The sequence below is a fragment of the Poecilia mexicana genome, unplaced genomic scaffold, assembly GCF_051168715.1.
Source record: "Poecilia mexicana isolate PSO_F unplaced genomic scaffold, ASM5116871v1 scaffold_23, whole genome shotgun sequence".
Taxonomy (NCBI): domain Eukaryota; kingdom Metazoa; phylum Chordata; class Actinopteri; order Cyprinodontiformes; family Poeciliidae; genus Poecilia; species Poecilia mexicana.
The window spans coordinates 7,990,031-8,010,592 of record NW_028263392.1 but is presented as its reverse complement, the minus strand read 5'-3'; the positions used below and the strand labels follow the sequence as shown (position 1 = coordinate 8,010,592).

The 20,562-nt window shown below is 42.5% G+C and overlaps 1 protein-coding gene across 3 annotated transcripts in view; it reads right to left on the bottom strand.

Annotated features, from left to right (window-relative positions):
• The window catches only part of atxn7l1 (ataxin 7 like 1), a 34,158-nt gene that overhangs the window by 5,479 nt on the left and 8,117 nt on the right, over positions 1–20,562 (bottom strand). For 2 of the 3 annotated variants that reach the window (XM_088002923.1, XM_088002924.1), the window contains exons 3-9: positions 16,557–16,661; positions 7,023–7,221; positions 6,475–6,905; positions 3,786–3,868; positions 1,295–1,557; positions 599–830; positions 145–270 (exon numbers count right to left, since the gene is read on the bottom strand). In XM_088002923.1, the coding sequence (XP_087859049.1) occupies positions 145–270; positions 599–830; positions 1,295–1,557; positions 3,786–3,868; positions 6,475–6,905; positions 7,023–7,221; positions 16,557–16,661 (1,439 nt within the window). Of the gene's footprint in view, positions 1–144; positions 271–598; positions 831–1,294; positions 1,558–3,785; positions 3,869–6,474; positions 6,906–7,022; positions 7,222–8,479; positions 13,264–16,556; positions 16,662–20,562 lie in introns of those variants that run through there. The other variant, XM_088002925.1, reaches the window with a different exon arrangement.

Below are 20,562 nucleotides of genomic sequence, written 5' to 3'. Positions count from 1 at the left end.
GAAAACCGTCTATCACATTTCTCCTGAAGACAACCGACATCAGATTTTTTTTTTTTTAGATTCCGATTCACTTCACACCCCGATCACCTCAATTTTAACATCCGACTCCGGTTCTAATAACGGGTCGTAAAAGTTGGTGCACACTCGCCTCCACATCTGCGCGTTGAGGTGTTTCTCCACCATGCTCTGCAGCGCCAGCCTCATCCTGTCCCACCGCCTGTCGAACACGTAGCAGCCCGGACCCACGAGCCGGCTGCTGAAGACGCAAAACTGGAGGGAGACACAAGAGAAGCTGGTTTGAGAGCGAACTGAGGGGAGAAGGAGAGAGAAAGTGAGACGGGGATAAATAAGAGAGGGAGGGGAAAAAAAAGGGACATTCAAGGATGAAATACGAGAGCGACGCGAGGGATCAAATGGGAGAAACGGAAGAAGCGAACGTTGGACAAAAAGCTGAATTCACAAGGACGCTACATATCATCACTGCAAGTAAGTCGAAATCTTTTGCTTCTTTATAATTAAAAATAAATACCAAATATAAAAAAACAGAAGCTTGGCAACAAGTCTCGATTTCTGCACCGTTACATCTCTTGAAATTTACCCCTGAAGGCCGTGGATGATGACTGGAGTAGTGCAGGGAAGGCCTGTCGGCGTCATCCGGGGTCTCCGCGTCTCCCTCGTCGCTGGAAAGCCGCCCGCCGTCCCCCGCTGCGTTCGTCCAGCCGCTTGGAGTCGGCTCCGGGACGGGCGTCGCGGCAGGAGGCGCCGCTGGAGGCAGAGGACTGGAGGCGGAGAGGGAGGAGGAGGAGGAGGCGGAGGAGCCGCCTGGAACTCTGGAGAAAATCCATCGGAAACACAGAAAACGAGTGAGCACTCTCACATTTTTGCGTCTCCCTTCTTCAGAAGTTTGTGTTTTGCAGCACCCCCTGGTGGTTAAGCATGGAAACGCAGCGTCTTTTCCCTCTTTCAGTAGCAGCTCAGTTCAGATCCGGCAGGAAGAGAGAATCTGCGCAACATGAGTGGGATCTGCTCATCCTGACGAGCAGCAGAGACGGAGCCAATAAACCTCCCGGTGTGGGTTGTGTTTATTACTTTAGGAGCGCTTCACTCAGCCCAAAGAGGAGAATATCACAAAGTGAATGAATTCAACATGTTTCGAGAAAAGCGCTAAAGATTTCAACTCCAGACAGCGAAGGAAGACAGATCAATCTGTAAATCCACGCCGACTGTGAAGAAGCTGCGTTTCGTAGCTTAACCTTCCCTGTGGCGGTGATCAATTATCGTCTGGTGGCTTTACCTCGGTATGTGCGCGTTTGCGAGCCGCAGCTTCAGCGAGGACAGCGGCCGTTCGCCGGGGCAGTGGGGCTTGCTGGGACTCGCCGAGTCTTGAGGCGCGACGCTCTGGCCGCACGCTTCCTTCCCTCTCTGCGCCGCTTCCTTCTCCTTCTCCTTCTCCTTCAGAGCCTCCCTCTCCTTCGCCAGCCCCTTGTGCTCGGCCAGCAGCACGTCAAACAGCCGGCTCCGGCCGGGGACGGCGCGGCGCTGGGTTAGGGAGTGAGTCTGTGGCGGAACGAGGAACGAGGAGAAGAATTAAGTGTGTTTTACAAGGCAGCTTCCCGTGCCAGCCGCATTAACCGGCAATTCAAGGAAAAATGCATAACTTGTTAAAATATGTTTGTACGTCGGCTTTAGAAGCCGACAGCATCTCACAGTCACGTGACCCTTGTTTTGAACTTCGTGGTTATGGTACTATTGAGCTGTTGGGATGTCAATCAGATGCTACTGGGTTGCAAAAGACAAAACACACACGCACAAGGCAACACACTGTGTTGCCATGGTTGCCACAATCAGAGTAAAACAGTAGGAGGTAAAAAAAAAGCCTCTAAAAGCAGAAGGAATAATTGTCCCATAATAAAAACCAAATGTTTCTACCCAAAATGAATAGAAATTTAGAGCCAACGTGACCTGTAAGAGGGATTACAAAATATCACGATTAAAGAGTTGCTTTAGTTTAGGAAAAGGAAGAATTTTCCATTTTTTATTTAAAAAAACAAACAAACAAAAAAAAAAGAACACTAAAAGTCAGGGAGGATCTTCAAATTGTGCATAAATCACACTCCCAACTATCCCGACTGCAGAATAATAAGAATGTGACGGCTTGATCAATCTGAGTGCGAGGACAGACGGAGAGCTTTGGGGAGCATTTTTTGTCTTCGTGTTCGTCTGATGCGAGGTCAAGGACGACAGCCAGGACAGAACCAGGTGTTGCTCCGACGAGACCAGGTGAGACGGCAGCAGGGTGGGATTTTATGATCACAATAATACGCAGAAAACGGTGCTGCTAACTGAAGAGATTTACTGCAATTAAATGAATACAAAAAGAACTTAAACACACCAACACCAGCCCTATATTTAGAGTGGTCTCAACTGTACGGCGCGTAGCGATTATGTTTTAAAAATAAGGCTGTTTGCAGATTAATTTTTTTTTTTTTTAATCGCAATTACCGAGATGACGCAAAGCGGATCTGTTAGCTGGCAGGATTCAGCCCTTGCTGAAAAAAAAAAAACAGAGGTCACCTGTACTAAAATACCTCCAGCTTTCCAAAAAGAAGTGAAGCTGCTGAACTATTAATTTACATACATTCAAAAGAAAAAAAAGAGAGATGCAGAAGAGCACAAGCAGGCCGCCGCCGCCGCAGAGAAATGCATCCGGACATCCAGGATGACTAATTGGGGCCTCTGAATGTTTAGACAAGAGGCAAAGATTCCAGGCTACCTGGCCAAAGGTTGTTCATCATGTTCAGCGTCTCACAGGCTGCAGTGAGGAACACAGCTGACGCAAAAAAGAAGAAAAAGAAGAAGAAGAAAAAAAAAAAAAAGAAAAGAAACAATGCCGCTTCTCTCAACTCTTCATCACTGCATAATTGGGTCCTGACAGCGAAAGGAATTTAGCAGCTACGAGCGCGTGGTGTAACTGGAACAGCACCATTGATCCTACCTGCCTCTGTCTTGTCTGTCTACAGCACAGGACTAATGCTGCTGGTGTAGATTTAATGCGGCACGTAATTGCAAATTGCATCTGCCTAATGGTCGAAATCGTGACGGGAAATGTCCTGAGTGTGCGTTCGACTCCATCGCTACTCTGCAGGTGCCCGGGTTTTTAAAGGCAGTGCTGTTCGGATCAGAACAAATCCATCTTTACAAGCACGTAAAAACAAAATAAATAAATAAAAAAAACAAGTTAAATAATATTACGAGCAGGAAGTTAGCAAACCTATAGAATTTTTGCGCGACACTTATTGGCGCCTCTGGTAAAGAAGTGAACGCTTCTCATGTACAAGTTTCACATCACGCCACATGTCCAGAAAAATAAATTGAAAAAAAAAAAAAGAATATACAAAATATTCTGACCATCATCTTCTACCCACCCCCCTCCCCCTCCTTTTCCTTAAAGTACACACAAACAGTCACTTGATGGATCTCTAATTACTTAATAACCAGTGTGTTTGAAAAGATTAGTAAAGCTTGGTGGAGGTAATTAAAGGGCAGTAATAGAGCATTACAGCTAAACGATGATGCAGCCTCATCTCACATCTATAATTAACTCATCAAGAGGAGCGAGGACCCTGGAACGCTTCGGCTGAGCTATCCTGTGCTACCGGAGAAACTGGAAGCACAGACAGATCCCAGCTATAGATATGATGACTGGTGATCTTAGAGGTTGTTTTTTTTTCTTCTCAGAATCGGATGCGTGAGCGGGAGAAAGCTGGGACGTCGGACTGCGTTACCTTGCAGGTGAGCGAGCGCGTGCAGGAGCGTTTAGTCTCGGGGTCGGGCACGCCGCAGTGCTTGTCAGGATCAAAGACTCTCCCTGTAAAACAAACACACACACACACACACACACACCACACATTACACTAAAATATATCAAATCTCATTAGATGGAAGACGAAGCTCTACGGCCCACTGCCTGAGCTAATTCGGCGCTTTCAGGAAGCAGTTTGTTCTTCCTCGGCGTCAACCTTGAGAGTTTCAGTCGTTCAGATGTAATTAAAGAAGTCAGCTACTGTGATTCTGTGTAAGATCGCTGCCTGTGTTTTTCTGTATCAAACACATCCAATGAACAAGTGATCCGTGCTGTGACAAATTCTTCTGGCAAGAAATATTGGCAGGCTGACAGGAGTCCCCGATGACTGACAGCCCTGCCAGCTCTGTTGTTTATCAATGTTGTCTGGAGGCAGCACTGATTTTTAAGAGGAAACGTAAAGTTTAGCTTTTAGCCGTTTTCACTTTCTTTGCTGAGCTAAAATCTATTTAATCTGTTTGTCAGCTAAGTAACAAAACTCAGACAACAGTTATTTTATAAGCATATTTTATCTAACTGTTAGCTTAGTTAGCTTAGCTATATCAGAAGGTTTTCAAAACCAACACAAACTAACTAAAACTAAAACAGTACACCAACAGAAAAAAGTCCAGCTTATGACAAATGTAGGCACTTCAAAGATACAATCTGGTCAAAAATTGACAGAAAAAAAAAAAAAAAAAATCCTAAGAAGTATCCGTTTTAGACAAGACTTCATGAGGGAATGACAGAAAACAACGAAAGTGTTCAGATGCGATTTCTTTTTCTGACAAAAAAAAAAAAAAAAAAGGGAGAAAAATACTCAACGTGACTGTTAAGAGATGCACTGATAGGTTTGATTTACTGACTATAACACACCCAAACTCATCTGTGTAAACTCTCCTAATCCAGCACTCAAACGTAAGAAACATTGATCACGGGAGAAATAAAATATGTGGCAGGTTGGAGATTTTTGAATCCGACAAATGGAGGAATTACAAGATTACTGCTGTTTGTCTGCAAAAGCACAGTTCACTTAGCAATAGGCATTAGAAGAGCGCTTCAAAGAACATGCATTTACAGAATGGCAAACATTTCCAGGTCTGACCAACGGAAAAAAAAAAAGCATGATATTTCAGCGTTTAATTCGTTTGCTCTGAAAACAGCGGAAATGCCGTTCGTATGTTTCAATTCTTTTCTGACTCTTGAAATACAAAATGCATCTCTCAAGGCTCCAGAGCAGATGGCAGGGTTGCAAACTCGTTCCATCTTTGGACTACTTTTAAAAAATGCACAAAAACTCACGACAAGTCTGAGGCAGATGCTCTCAAATGCAACGCTGTTCATGACACTGGACGATTTAGATTTAAAATGCTTTTTATTCATCCAAAAAGTCTGCAAAATGTTTAACCATTACTTTTTAATTAAAAAAAAAATGCACACCAAAAATTATTTACACCCTAGTCAGTAATTCGTGGAAACTTTGATACTTTTTATAATTGCTGACCTGCTTTTTGCAAGTTTCCATTTGCATTCCTGCAAGTTGATGTTGAATGAGCTCTTTACCATCTCCCTAAACTTTAGCTCCCTCCACAGTTACAAGACGGGACTCCAGCTAATCCATCCCCCAATGTTAACATTAGAAAGCAGCCAGAAGTAAGATGCTGAAAAGATTAAAAAAAAAAATAAAAAATTACTTAAAACCTAAATATAACGGATAGAAAAATCATTCCTGGCTTAGCTTTCAGTGTTTACAAAATCCAGGGACCGCCAACAAGAACGCAGATTACTTCTAATCTTTCAGCTTTGTTTTCTCTAGACTTGATTAAAACTTAATGACAATTTGTAAAGCAGCTGAACAGAGAGTACTGGAACAAGTTTGTAGTTGCAAAATATAGAAGGACTCCGCTGGAAAAATGCGGATTCGATTCTGGACAGGTTTTGCCGTACTTGTTGGAAGCAAATCAAATTTAACTGGACGATTTTAAAAACTAAACTTTTCTGACTGCTAGAGAGCCGTGCCCAAACACAGGGAGTCTCTCCGCACAAAACGGCAAGGCAAACTCCAACCTCCAGTCGGCAGGTTATCTTAAACTGTTGCTGGGAGAAGGCTGTAATCTTGTCCTGGCCTGTTTTATAATCCTCGTAATCTTTCTGCGTTTGCTGCACCGGACAACAGGTCAAATCTACGCAGCGGCAAACGGGCATCGCGGATATAAACAAACTCGCGTGCTCTTATACACACACACACACACAGAGAGAGAAACACACTCAATTTACACTGGCTAGACAGAGCAGCCTGATAAAGAGCAAAACAAGCAGAGAGGAGCAGGGAAGGAAAAACTCAGCCAAGTGTGAATATGCCAGAGAAAAACAAGGAGGAGGTGGTGCAGAATATTAAGATGATCAATATGTTGAGATACAGTGGGTGGGATGAGGGGGGGGATTCTTTAGATAAGCAGCTTTTACAGCAGTAAATCAAAGACGATAAACAATACCGCCATTAGCTGCATTTCTCTTCTATTTTTACACAGCAATGATGAATTAAAAGAAATCTTGCTTTAGAACTCAGAAGGAAACTTTCACAGCTTGTAATTAAAGCAGCTTAACGTCCGTTCCTCTGGACTCGGACTCACCTGAGGCTCTCTTGTGCGGCCTGGCGGGGGTCTTGGTTCCGTTCTGCTGCTTCTTCTCCAAAGGCGAAAGCGACGGCAATGACGGGAGAGCGACGGACCTGTGGGAGGGCGAGAGCGAGGGCTTCTTGTCCATCGGGGAGGGAGACGCTGTCGATGGCGCTCGTCTGTTCAGGGGCGATCTGGCCGGGCTCGGACGCCTGTCCAGGGAGGAGGAGGGAGGCGTGATGGAGCGCGGCGTTGAGGGGCCGCCGCCGCGGCCGTTGGTGAGCTTTTCGCCGGAGCGCTGCGAGGCGAAGGAGGAAGATTTGAGAGGCGAGAGCGTGGATGAGGACGAAGAGGAGGAGGACGAGGAGTTGAGGCGAACGTGCGACGTCGAGTCTGCTCGGGTCAGGCAGGGCATCTTCTCCAAGCTCACGACTGGCAACGATACGCTGGTGGGAGGGGGAGGGAGAGAGTAACGCAGCGTTAAAACGTTGCGAAAATTTGTGAAGGAAGGAAGCTGCAAAAGCCGAGCGGAAGTTTTAAAAAAGTGGAAAAGATGCACAAACCATGTCTTGTTCCTTGCTCCTTTCGGTGGGTAGACGGCAAGCGGTGCCTTGCTGAAGCGGGAATGAGGGTAGTCTTTGGGGACCCTGAAAGCCAGCGAGTCCCCCGGGCTGGGGGCCACAGCGGAGGCCACCGCAGGCGCTTTGGGCTTCATGGGAAGCACAGGGCTCCTGGAGGGGACCGGGGAGCTGTGTCGCTTCTCTAAGAAGAAGAAGAAGAAAAAGAAATGGTTACCTTAACCACGAGGAAGAGTAAAAGATGAGCTAAGCCACACACACAGAAGACAGGAATGTAAATAGAAACAACACACTCATCATACAGAGCCATGCAAAAGAACTTTCCCAAATTTTGTCACACTGGAACTACAAACCTCAATCTGTTGCATCGACATGTACGCAGAGTAAACTTTGCTTGTAAATCGGAGGAAAAATTATCGTTTTTTTTTTTTTTATTAAAATTCTTCAAATTTTGGCATGAATTTGTATTCAGCCGCTTCCCCCTTTCTACCTCTTTCAGTGCCAAGAAGAAGAAGAGAGAGAAAAAAAAATCATGACAGATGTAGTTCACAATCAATGCAGGGGAAGTAAAAACTACGTGGCGACGCTTTTCTTCACCACCGACAAAGAAACGATCCAAAGCCGACGGGAAGACGGGTGACGGTGGATCTAAGTGCTTGAAAATCTTGGAAGAAAACTTATCTGAGGCTGCAAGAGTTGACGCCATGGTGGAGCATCACCTTCCAGCACAAAATCAACGCTAAACATACAGGCAAGGCTGCGTTCAAGTTCGTTAAGGTGTAGGGATAGTCGTGCGTTAGAATGGCCCAGTCAAAGTCCAATTGAGAAACTGTGGTTCGATGTTCACAGATGCTCTGCGTTCCAGCCGATTAAGCCTGAGCTGTTTGGCTAAGACGAATGGGCAACAATTTCAGTCTCCATGTTTGCAAAGGGAGCTAAAAACAAACACAGTTTTAAAAGCACGCACTATTTTGTCAGTAGGAACATTCAGAGTACTTCTTTTTTTTTTTTTTTTCTTTTCTGCTTGTTGACAATCAGAAGTGGAATATAACACTGAAAGTCATTTCCTGCTCCCTAACCAGATGGTTGTTTTGTAACAAAGCACATAGCAAAACTCTGCCTCAGCTTCTCCTCAAACAAAAAAAAAAAAACAACTGTTCCCAAACCAACTTCCAGCTCTTTGCTCCAATTAACGACATGCCCAACGCTACCTGAAGTACACTCATCTGATGAACGCCACCTTACTAATGTAAATCAGACTGGAGCCCACAATAATGAACCCGTTTTGACCCACATCTGATCAGAATGCTGGAGCGAAAGACCGCCGAGACACAGCAGGGGAAAATCAAACACACAAGTCTGTTGGGGTGTGTGGGTGGAGGATTCGGGGTGGTGGTGGTGGTGGTGGGGGGGTGGCTGAGGAGAGGAGGAGCTTAACTTACGGTTTTTGCTATGCATGTTCTTTGTGGGAGCAGGGTGGGTAGGGGGTTGGGGGTGTGTGGTCCAGGACTGTCTCTCTCTGAGTCTGTCTCACAGGGAAACTATATCCCAGCTACCTGAATAAAAACAGAGGGGTGAAGATGTCGTAAACGCTCAGGAAATAAGCATAAAGTGGAGAAAGAGAACACACGCACGTTCACACACTGTCTTTTTGGGCAGCGAAGATCAAGATAGAGAAGTTAGGTAAAAAAAAAAAAAAAAAAGGTAAAGAAACCGGTGTGTGCACAAAAATGTTGAGAGTCTGAATTTCCTGCTTGGTGATAAGAATCAAAGTGTGCAGGCAGGAAGCTGCAAAACTGAAACGTACCAACAGAGAGGAGAGTAACTTTAACAGACAAGAAAGGGTTAAAAGTTACTACATGTGTTCAGTTCAAGGAGAAAAAGTTATTTTGAACTGACACTTCAGTCGGAAAGCCGTGTTCTCGATCATTAGCAAACAAAAACACACACCTGGACATTCATGCAAATCGACTTTTTTGCAAAGCCACAATCTTATCCCCCCCCTCCCTCCCCCATCTCCACAGGTCAGAATATCAACAACATCCCACAAGCAGCGTTTCATCTCCTCAAGCAAGACTCAAAGCGCTCCCTGGTTCAGGAACAAAGCGTGCTCTCTCTCACACACACACACACACGCACACACACACACACACACACACACGCACACACACGCACACACACACACACACACACACACACACACACACACACACACACACACACACACACACACACACACACACACACACACACACACACACACACACACACCGAGACGTAAAGGCAAACCCTCCACATAAAGAGAAACGAGAGGAAGAAGAACCGGAGTTTTCTGCGACAGATGGTGGATACGGCACTTGCCACCCATGATATCGCCGTTAAAGACGCATAAAAGTCACAAAATGGATTTTTCTCTTATTCAACCAAAGCTGGATCCCTAAGCAGGGTAGAAATCCACCAGAAGGCTGGGGAACAAAGTTGTAATCATGTGCAGCTGAGGTGAAATCCTCAAAAATAGCACTTTTTCCTTCCACTATATTTTCCAGATTTATTTTATTTTTTTTTAGTTTTCGCTTCAGTTTTTATTAATTCATTAGATAGAAACATTTTAAACTACTTTAAAACTGAACCTACCTTCAATTGGAATGCATGTATGATGGAATTGAAATGATTTTTAGGTAAATGCTTTGAAACAACATTCGTTGTACGTAAATAAAATTGAACTATCCAGACGACTTCATTTTTCAATGTTACTAAAACTGATTAAATGTGGTATTGTAAGTTTTTCTGCCAATATATCCGGCAATAAAGTCTGGCTCCGTCTCCTTTCACGCTTCTAAAAGCATCTCTTCCCGCATCTTTACAATAACATCTATTGATTCACCCAGCAAGCAGCACATAGCATAGCTGAACAACCACTTAATGGCAGGGCAGCATAGCAGAACTGCAGAACCTGAACTGTGTGTTTGTTCAGAGTGAATGTGTGGAAGTGGGCTGCGGGCGACGGGGACAGGGAGCGTTGTCGGATCATATCGCGACTTTGTATTAAAACGCACATATTCCGAGTGGATTCTGGTGAAAACGGACTTAAATCTAAGCATTACAGTTCTACAAAACACACTTTGATTTCTTATTTTCCCCAAAGAGTTTCTTGTGCTTGTGTTGTTTTCCTGAGTGTGACGACGGGTGTGTAAATAAAGCGCCGGAGGCAGACAACCGGCGGAGGCAGCTGTATTCAGAATAGCAGGGCTAAAGTCCAGAGTCGCATTCGCTGGCACGCAGGACAAATTTCACACGTTTATTCACATGCTCTTTCGCCACTTCGCACGTCGGGACTCGCACAATTTTAGTCAACTCAGCTTTACAACTCAACAAAGCAGCTGACGCTCTGATTAAACATGTAATGCAGAAGTATCATTCTTTGGCTAATTTTCAATCATCTATTTCATACAGTCTGATAGGTCACATGTACTGTGAGCTTGTTAAATAATAATTTTAAAAAAAACTCTGCCTTTAACATTTTTATAATTTTCTATTACTCTGTAAAAAAAATCATAATTGTTTTATTGGTCAGCATAACGTGCGATCATGAAGCGTTTCTGCAGGAGGCATTTTTGCACAACTCTAAACGTCACGTGCTGTATATGTTGATTTTGAAGAAGGATGTTATTTTAAGATCTCGGCGCTCCAAAATTAGATGACGAACGATGACACTTTTGTTGCAATGACTCTTTGTGGTTGGCTTTTAAAGTTTCATGTTTGCATTTTTATTCCAAATGCTACAGAGCTTTGTAGAAAAAAAAACAACTTTATAAACTTTTAGCTAATAAAACACACATTAAAAAAAAGTTTTTCTTGGTTTAAAAGGACAAAAGGATATAACTCAGGTAAAATTAGCTAAATAAAGGTCATAAATATAGTATAGTAGCTTTTCAATTAAGTGATACTAGGTAATGTAGTGACAAAAAAAGTACTTGTCATTAACAAGATATGAGCTAATGAACCTACTTTTGCCAAAACACTCAAAGTTAAGGATAAACTGGAAGCCAGACCCCATGATTCACTTAAATGAACAATCCTCTGGCAAGGTCACCAAGCCACTCAACTCCAAGGTCGCTATCCCTGCTACTCTCTCCTGTCCGCCTGCTGTCATTGGCCGTGCCGACAGCCCAGCTGGCTGCTGATTGGTCTCTGATTCAACCTGCAGGCAGAGCCAGAAGACGATAAGGAAGTAGGCTCTCAGAGCTCAGCTGAGTTATGTTGAGTATGTTGAGAAAGAAGCAACAAGGAGGACAGAAAGATGAGAATATAAGAACAAACATCTGCGATGAACCCCAGTTAATATCAGCCATTAAGTGTTTTGTCTACTGCAGCTGCTCTCTTATAAACAACACGAAGTTCTGGAAAAACCAGCAGCGCAGTGACGGCGCTGGTTTACGCAGCAGATATCCTGGTGACCAGAAAATGATTCTTAAGAAGCTGCAAATGAATTACTGTTTAACTTAACGTAGTAAACAAATGTATAGCACACATCCAGCTGAGCAACAGTCGGCGATTTGGATAACAATGAATAAAGAAACCTGCCAAGTTTCCAGGAAGCGTCGTGTTTTAATCTGCTTCAGGATAGAAATTCAATTGCACACAGAACCAAAATCCAAACAATGAGTCAGACTAATTTTTGTTTAAATTTCTGCAAGAATGATTTTACTTGGGAGGGAAAATTGCGTCATAAATTAGCCAATCTTCTGAGCAGCTTAATAACAATTGCAGATGCTTAACACTTTGTTTTGCTGGTTTCACATGGAGCTTTAACATTAGTTCTGCATCCTCCTAATCTTTGGTTTAGAGCATAGAAGAAACCGGAGAACCTTTATTTAAGATATTCTGCAAAGTTCTTTGAAATGACAATTATTTTGACCAAAATATATAACTTTAACAAAAAAAACAGAGTACCACAAGATTCAATTGTTGGTCCCGTCGATTTTGTGTGCTCCTCATTGGGTGATGTCATCCCAAAACATGACTTTTTTTTTTACATAGCTATGCTGATGACATGCAGCTGTACGTTGCAGTGACCCCAGATGACACCACTGGTGCAATCGAGCTGCATTAGATGTTACGGGATTTTCTTCAGCTCAACTAAGACAAAACAGTGCTTAAATCAACTGTTTATTAAGCCTTTTTTTTAAGTTATGCAGAATGTTCGAACTATTTTTTTTTACAGCTTTGTAAAACTATATACACATATATATATATATATATAAAAATCACATTTAAAGAGTCTGATACTAGAAACTTTTTTAGAGTGACAAACTTTAGCTAAACCAAAACAATATGCAATGACAAAAGGTCAGAGCAGGAAGGGCCATCGGGGCCACAATCCAAATAAAACAAAAATATTTATGCATGTCGAAGTCATCTGTTAAAGTAGAAATATAATTAAGTAATTGCAATTGGAAATATCCTAAAATAGCAATATGAAAAAATTATTCACTTTGCAATTTCATGCTTCCTGTTTTGGTGTGTGCAGTGAAAACTTCCACAAATCCTTCCTACTGTATATTATTTTTATAATTTAGTAATAATAATTTTAGATTATTTTTTTTACCAAAGAAAATAATATTTTTAAATTTAGTTTGATATTTCACAATCCTGTGCTGCAACACATCATGAATGTTATTGTTCTTTTCATTGGGTGGTGCTAATTCTGCATTAGTTAAATTAGATTAGTCTAAAATTATTTCTATTTTTAATATACAATTTTAAATAGTTAATTTATTCCCCTATCTAAAAAAAAATATGAAATGCTTAACCACGGACATTTAAATATCCGCACTTATATCTAATAGATTTATGTAAATTGTCTTAAAGTTATACAAAATGTTTTACTGATTTATTTACTGCTAAACCATTTTGTCATCCCAGATAAATACCAAAGAATAAAACTTTGGTTGCCATAGTACTGCTGATGATTAAAAAAAAAGTATTTTAAGAGCAAATGAATGCAGGATGTGTCACTGTGACCAGACCTGCTCTCCCAAACATGACTTGAGTTCAAATAAAAGTAAACCAGAAACCACTGCACCAGTTATGAGCATGAAGAACTAAAAACACTTCCTGTTACTTCCTCCAAATAAGAAGGTGATGATGGCAAAAATAATCCTGAGAACAAACAAACAACAACAACAACAAAAATTATAATGTCACCCCAATTTTTCGGTGAGATAAAAATAAAGAATCGGCTTTTACAGGCCCAACTGAGAGCTAATATGCCTCCAAACCACAACAGCAACTGTTAAGTTGTGCGCGTCGCTCCCCATTGGCAAGTGAAACCCATCAGCGCTTCTGTGGTTAAAGGCAAATTTCACCACCAACATTTCAGACGGCGAGCGATGCGAACAACAAACTTTTATGACGACACACTCAGCATCACGGTTGTTGAGTTTGGGGTATACTGAACCTGAGAAGATATCTAGAATTGATTTGATGTGCCTGGAAGCTCAATAAACCCACAGCCACGGAGATGGGGCGGGGGGGAAAGAGGAAAAACACTCCAACTGACAGCAGCAACATGACCCTTTCATCGCGTGTTCAACTTACTCACACACACCAGGAGGAGGAAGAGGTAGTGAGGAGAGGAAGAGGAGCAGAGGAGAAGAAGTGCGTTGAATTATCAAAAAGATACGATTGGAGGTTTGATTTATTCAAACACGCGGCTTCAAAAGCAGGAAATCTGCACTGACCCGTTAATTCTCTGGTGTCTGGTGGGGATTGGGACTCACATGGAGTCCGGTTTCAAACACAGCATAAGGGCTGCCCACACAGAACTCATGTTCCAGGTAGTTTACTAGCTTCCTACACAGGAACATGGATTCTATTCATTTTCTTACAGCAGAAATTTTACTTTTACACCCTGATTAGACAATAATAGGCTTTAAGGTTTTAGTATTTTTGAGCTTTTTTTTTCTTCTCACATTTCTTCTCTGAATGCTCTCTAGACAGAATGTGATACTGACACTGCCAGCGCCGCGGATTTAGATTATATCCCACAGGAAAAATTATGCTAAGAATATGCATGCCTGCTTCACTTTAAGGAGAACTAAATAAACACATCCACAAAAAAATTAACCAGTCTGATGAACAACAACTGTTGGTTTCTGTGCTTTTTAGCCAAGTTTGTTAAGCTGAAATCTAAAACTTTATAGTGGATGGATGAATGACCAATAGATAAATGGATGAATGATTGACAAACAGATGAATGAACAGGTGATTTACAGATAGGTGGATGATTGACTAATGGATGGATGGATGGATGGATGGATGGATGGACAGATAAATGACCAGAAGATGGATGGATGAGGGACCAAAAAATGAATGGCTGAATGAATGAATGGATATACAATGGACAGATGATTAATGGATGGATAATTAACAGATGGATGAATGGACATCCCTCCATCCATTTGGATGGACAATCAACATATGGAGAGATGACCAACACATGAATAATTGATGGGTGAATGGCAGACAGATGGATGTTCTAGACACAATGGGACAGGGAATAAAGTCTGGAAACAAACATTTCACAGTGCTCCATTTTCTCCCTTCCACCTCATCATCTGCACACATCGGCTGGCCTCAGATCCCTCCGATGTTCCAGCACAGCAGATATGAGCAGCAAACGGTGCATGCAGAGCCAGGAGGCAGGGATGCCCCGAGGCAGCCAGCCTGCCCCTCCCTTCAGTGTGTAGCTGTAAAACCTCGGAGCTGCTCTGATGTGCAGGTCAAGCACAACAGCGAAGCCCTCGATGAATAAACACAAAGACAAAATACGACGCTTATGTGGGTCACAACATTTAGAGTCAAACCCCAGAGGGGAACGACGGCGCGTGTGAGGATGCGCCACAATAGAAGGAAGTACATCGCGTATCATGAAACTATCTAAACTGGGTGAGCTCTTAAAGGGATCTTAAAGGGAAGGTCAGCTGGAGCATTTTTACATGCCATAATATCCTTTTAAAGAAACCAAGAGGTGTCTGGCTGAAGCAATAAAAATGTTTGAATTTGGCTTGAAATTATGATAAAATGTCTTTTTGCTGCAGAATTTCCAGAATCACGTCACTTTAACAGGAAAAGTTGGATGTCTTGTCTCCCTTGCTCAACTGCGAGCGTTGATGTGCATGAATGACCTGTTGTCACCCGACCAAGCAGAAACTCTGCCAAAAAGAGTAAAGTGGGTGGAGTGGTGGGAGGGGAAGGGGGTCGCTGTAGGGGACAGGAGTACGGACAGAACAACAGTGGTTGCCAGGAGTTTATTTGTGAGTGTGTATCCCACAATAGCGCTGACCTCCTTCTGCTGAGAAACAGAAAGTGAGGATGTGTGTGAGTATGTGTGTGCAACTCTGCTCGCCTTGCTGTCCACGCTGAGGAAAAGTCTGCTTGTGTGTGTGTGTGTGTGTGTGTGTGTGTGTGTGTGTGTTCACCCTGTGCCTATCCCCCCCTCTTACCCGCTCAGAATCATATACGACGAATCAAAACAAAGTCGAGGGTAATCCTTACGTAGATGGTAGTGAAGAACAAGGTTTTCACAAATTCTTTACATGTAAAACTTTGAAAAATTTTATTATTCACACCGCTGGGGCAAATAATGCCCTGAAACTGCCAGAGTCACAAGGGAATGGCCTAGTCAAAGTCCAGACCTAGATATAATCAACACCTATATCTAAGGATTGTTAGGCAAAGACACACCCTATAACTAGAACATTTACTTAAGGTAGACAATACACTGAGGTATGCGGATTCTGTCCATCCTGTTTAGACATTTCTGATCCACATAATATTTGTTTTTAACATGTTGATGCACTGAAATACTTTCCTAAGCAAATCAGCAGAAAGTACCACTGTGATTATTAAAGACCTTTTATAAAGGAAGGCACACATTAGTGTGTGTACCTATTTGTTAGACAAAAACACTTGTTTACAAAACTCCACCTGTAAATTATTTAGTGCTTCTCAGCTTTCGTCTGCCTGCTGCTTATTATTAGAGGGCATAAACGTGTGGCGCCTGGGCGCTTACATAAATGACAGGTTGGAGTGATAATCACCAGGTATTGTATCGATCTGGTTGTCACACTGTGTGTGTGTGTGTGTGTGTGTGTGTGTGCATGCGTGTGCGAGTGTGTAGAGCATATCTCAGTAATATATGAATATGGCCATAAATGTCTGTCTTCCCGTAAAGCACATTTCTTTGAATTGGAGCTATTTTTAATAACTGCACAGTGTTATTAAAAACACGTTATTTTATTATGCTGAACATTTTCCCTTACTGTATAATCTTCCAGTTGCCCGTCACAGGGATAATAAATGTTATTTCAAGTCTATTCAAAAGTGTGAGCATATATGTGTGTGTGTGTGTGTGTTTTGATCTCTCTGTGAGCTGTACTAACAACATAAGCTAGCAGAGTAAATATAAAAATAGCACAAAGTGTATGAGTTTGGCCTTCAGCATCTTTGCCTTACCGTAATGTGTGAGGATGCCCTGAGGAGTCACCACCTTACTGCAGACATAGCAGACAACAAGACAAAAATCCTCCAAAGCAGGGAAATGGGTGCAGACAAGCATCTCTGAAACAGACAGACAAATAAGATGCCATATTGATATGGGAGGAAGAAGAAACATGGCGTACCAACTGGAGGGGTCACAATAATAGCCGACAAAGGAAAACAAAACCGTTGTTTAAAGGTACTTTCAGTTTGAGGCAGATGGACAGGAAAAAACCCGAAATGCCTAATGGCTGTGCTAACGCTACAAGCTAATGCTACAAGCAGTTACAGAACAACCTAAAAAAGGTCAGCTACTTTATCTCTAAAAGTGAAGTAGTAAACCTTCTGGACGACAGAAGCTAATGCTATCTAAATATTAGCTTCACAGCCCAAATGTTTTTATATTCGACAGCATTCCGTTCTAATATGGCAAGAATTAAAAGAAAGATGTAATCAGCCGTCGGCTCTGTCGGTTACTAAATAGCAAAGAAACAAAACCAAACCGTGCAAAACTAGGAGCTACACTGACGCTCACCATTGGAGCAGAAAGCAGGAGCCCATAGCAACCTGCTTTGCTGCTGTAGTTAATCGCTGAAGAAAAAAAATGTGCAAAATGATGAGAAAGACATAAATTGTACAAGTCTGCAGCTGAATACATTTGCATGGATCAGATCCTTGTTTATGCTGCAACAAATACGTTTTGTACGCTCCAGATCCTTTTGATGATAAATCTTTCCAAATTAGAGGTGAATCGTTTCCTAGTACTGCTTGGTTTTGTCTTGTTAAGTAACTTGGTGTTCTAATTTAATGTCACCATGAACATATTATTCATCTAGTTTTACGGAGGTGGCGGAGGCAAAAAAAAAAAAGTATCTGTGCGTTCCTTTTTACACGAGAGCTGCAAAACCAAGAGGGAATTACATGAAGAGCAGCAGCAGCGGCGGCGGCAACAGGTTCTATTTGTTCAATAAGTCAGCGGATGACAGCGCAGTTTACTCTGAAGCCACCTGCCGAGGCAGCAGCATCACAGACCCTGACTCAAGGGAACAAACTGATAAAACAAACTGTGCTGATGGCTACTCCAGGAGCCCCTGGAACAGCGCGTTTAAAGGAGAAAGCAGCACAAGCAAGCGCACACCCCGTTCTGTTTTGTACTTTATTGTTCCGATTAATTGTAAACCAAAAACTGCAAGCTGCGTGCGATAATAAGAGTAGAGAGCATCACTCAGTCAACAAGAATGAGGAAAACACATTTCTACCGAACTTCCTCGGCTGCTTTGAGAAGAGCATAACAAGAGTGACAAAAATTTAGTCATTTTGGTTGTCGCTGAGTTTTTCTTTTCTCTTGGATAACCAGCTGAATAATTAACCGTTTACTCTCCGTTTTGCTTTCCAATTAGCTTTTTTTTCATTTGCAAAGATAGTAATTCAGACTCATTCTCTGTCTAACCAGTTTCTCTTTTTCTACACGGATCTATTGCTGATATTTAGGGCTGAAACGATTCCTCGAATGATTCGAGTACCTCGATTACTAAAATTCCTCGAGGAAAATTTACCTGCCTCGAAGCTTCGTTAATTTGTGTTTTATTAGTTAGCACACCGTGTTCCGGCCGGGACTTCATTTGCGTTGCGCGGAGCTCTCACTTCCGCCTCTGAGTTGTTGACAAAAGCTAAGTCTCAGCGGCATAAAGTCCAATCTTCAAGATTGGCCCGTGGGGATTTTATTGATTGATGATAATGCCCGACTTTTTATCGTTTTTGGGGAACCAATAAGCATCCTTAAAATGACTGGGGGAATGCCTGGAGTACGGCAGCATTTCTCCTCCGGGGCTGCTGGTTGAAAGCGAACGGCGGGAAGAGCGCTGAGGTGAGCGGATAGCCTGAACAGGGCGGGCGGCTGAGTAGCTGATGCTTACCGTGTAAATGTAGCTTTACCGACGAACCGCACAATAAATTTCATATCCCGGTCTGAAGAAACGGGTGGCGGAGCGCATCGTACATGGCTGGTAGATGAGTTTCTGAGTGTGACCAGTGAAGGTGTCGTAAATATCCCGTATTGCTTCCCCCCGTGTTCGTCCCCCGGTCTAACGGTTCGTCAGCCCGCTGGTCTATTTCCTCCCCTCCACCCCATCTTACGTTCGTTCATTCGCCCTCTCCTCCCACTCCAGGCGGCATTTCCCGTATTTTCAAACCCAAAGCGTGACAGGTTAGGTGGCAAGGTGAGTTTAATTAATCTATTAAACTCACTGAAGATGAATACATAAACTAAAAGCTGGATTGTAGACATTTTTTATAAGCATATTTGTGAGCCTGCCTCTTTGTTATTAAATTCAATATAATTTCAGATTTTTCTATAACTTTTCTTCTGGTTAACTTAGAAAGTGAGCTATTATTGTTACAGGTTAGTTTTCTAAACTACAAAAAAGCAACTGTTAGGGATGCTCAAATATGAAAAATTGGACTGATATTGATATCTGATAGTAACACCTGTATTATGCCAGATTTACCAATATTTCATTTTATAATTTTTTTTATCCGATTACTCGATTAATTGTAAGAATAATCGATAGATTACTCGATTACTAAAATATTCGTTTACAACAGCCCTACTGATATTAGCTTTGCATACTTTCTCTTTTGCTGTCCAGAGAAACGAGGCCGGGCGCAATGATCCTGTGTTAACCTTCATCTCTTTTCTGGATGAAGACATTGACAGAACCATTACTGCTTTTAATTCCTCATTCATACTCCTAGGGCACTTCTTCTGGGTTTAACTCTGTCTTGCAATCATTCCGGTCATCTACATTTACTCCAGGGACTTTTCTCTCCTCGTAGAAAGTACTCTAAACTCATTTTTTAATTGAGTACTTGCTAATTGAAGCATTAGGTGAGTTTCTCTTTTTGTCCTGTTTTCTCATACTCTTTGTTTTACTTTGCCGTAGCGCTTCTTGTTACTGCTAGCACTGACCATGTGTGCTCTCTTTTCCAAAGACTACATAGCCAGGCCATCGTGATGTTTTGATAACTTGTATCCTTTACTTTTCCTGGCTGTCTAGAAGAGCCAACAAGAGATAAGTGATTGATTGCAGTCTTGTTATCTTGAGAAGAAACGGCCGGGTGACAAATTGTCCTCTGAAAGGAAGGCTAGAAGCATACAGTGTTCTGGATGGAGCACAGCATCGTTATCCCTCAAGCTACAAGAGACACTCCCACCCACTCAACAAAAACACAAGCTTATAATAAATACAGAAGAAAAAAACAAAACAAAACGTCCATTTAAAAGCAGCTATTTTCTGTTCTGGCTAAGCTTCCAGAAGCTAAACAAGCTCTGCTGACAGAAATCACAGCACTTATTAGCACGGGCTTTAAGCCACACTCACAGGGAGGAGGTGCACGTGTTTGAGTAAGCATGCAAGAAGGAGGAAAAATTGTATGAGAGACGTGTGTGTGTGTGTGTGTGTGTGTGTGTGTGTGTGTGTGTGTGTGTGCGTGTGTGTGTGGGTGCCTGACTGTTCGTGTTGTGATGACCCTGCATTACTGGCGAGTTTGCTGTCAACCTGCGCGTCTCAGACAGAGTCATGCTAAGTGCCTGTTGGCAAAGAGTCGTACAGCTGGACTGTACCATGCTGCTGACTTGTTATGTATGGAATGTGCATGTGATGCCAGTCGTCAAGAGCGTGTGAATGAAAGCGCTAATGCGTGCTTAACGGGTCAGAAGCGACTGCGTTACGTTCAACAGCCATCAGGACGGTCGCATACCGACTGGGCCCCGGTCAGCCGGACGCATTTCATGACCGCAGCAATCTTAATGCAACTTTAAGGGCTGGTGCGAGTAAATAATTTAGAGAGCTATGGTGTTATTTGAAGCAGAATTATGAGACTAATGTGCTTTGTCAGCATGGTTCACCTAACTTTGATTTTTTTTTTTTAAAGCTGTATAAAGTCATTGGCCACGCTATTAGGTATACCTCGATAGTATCGG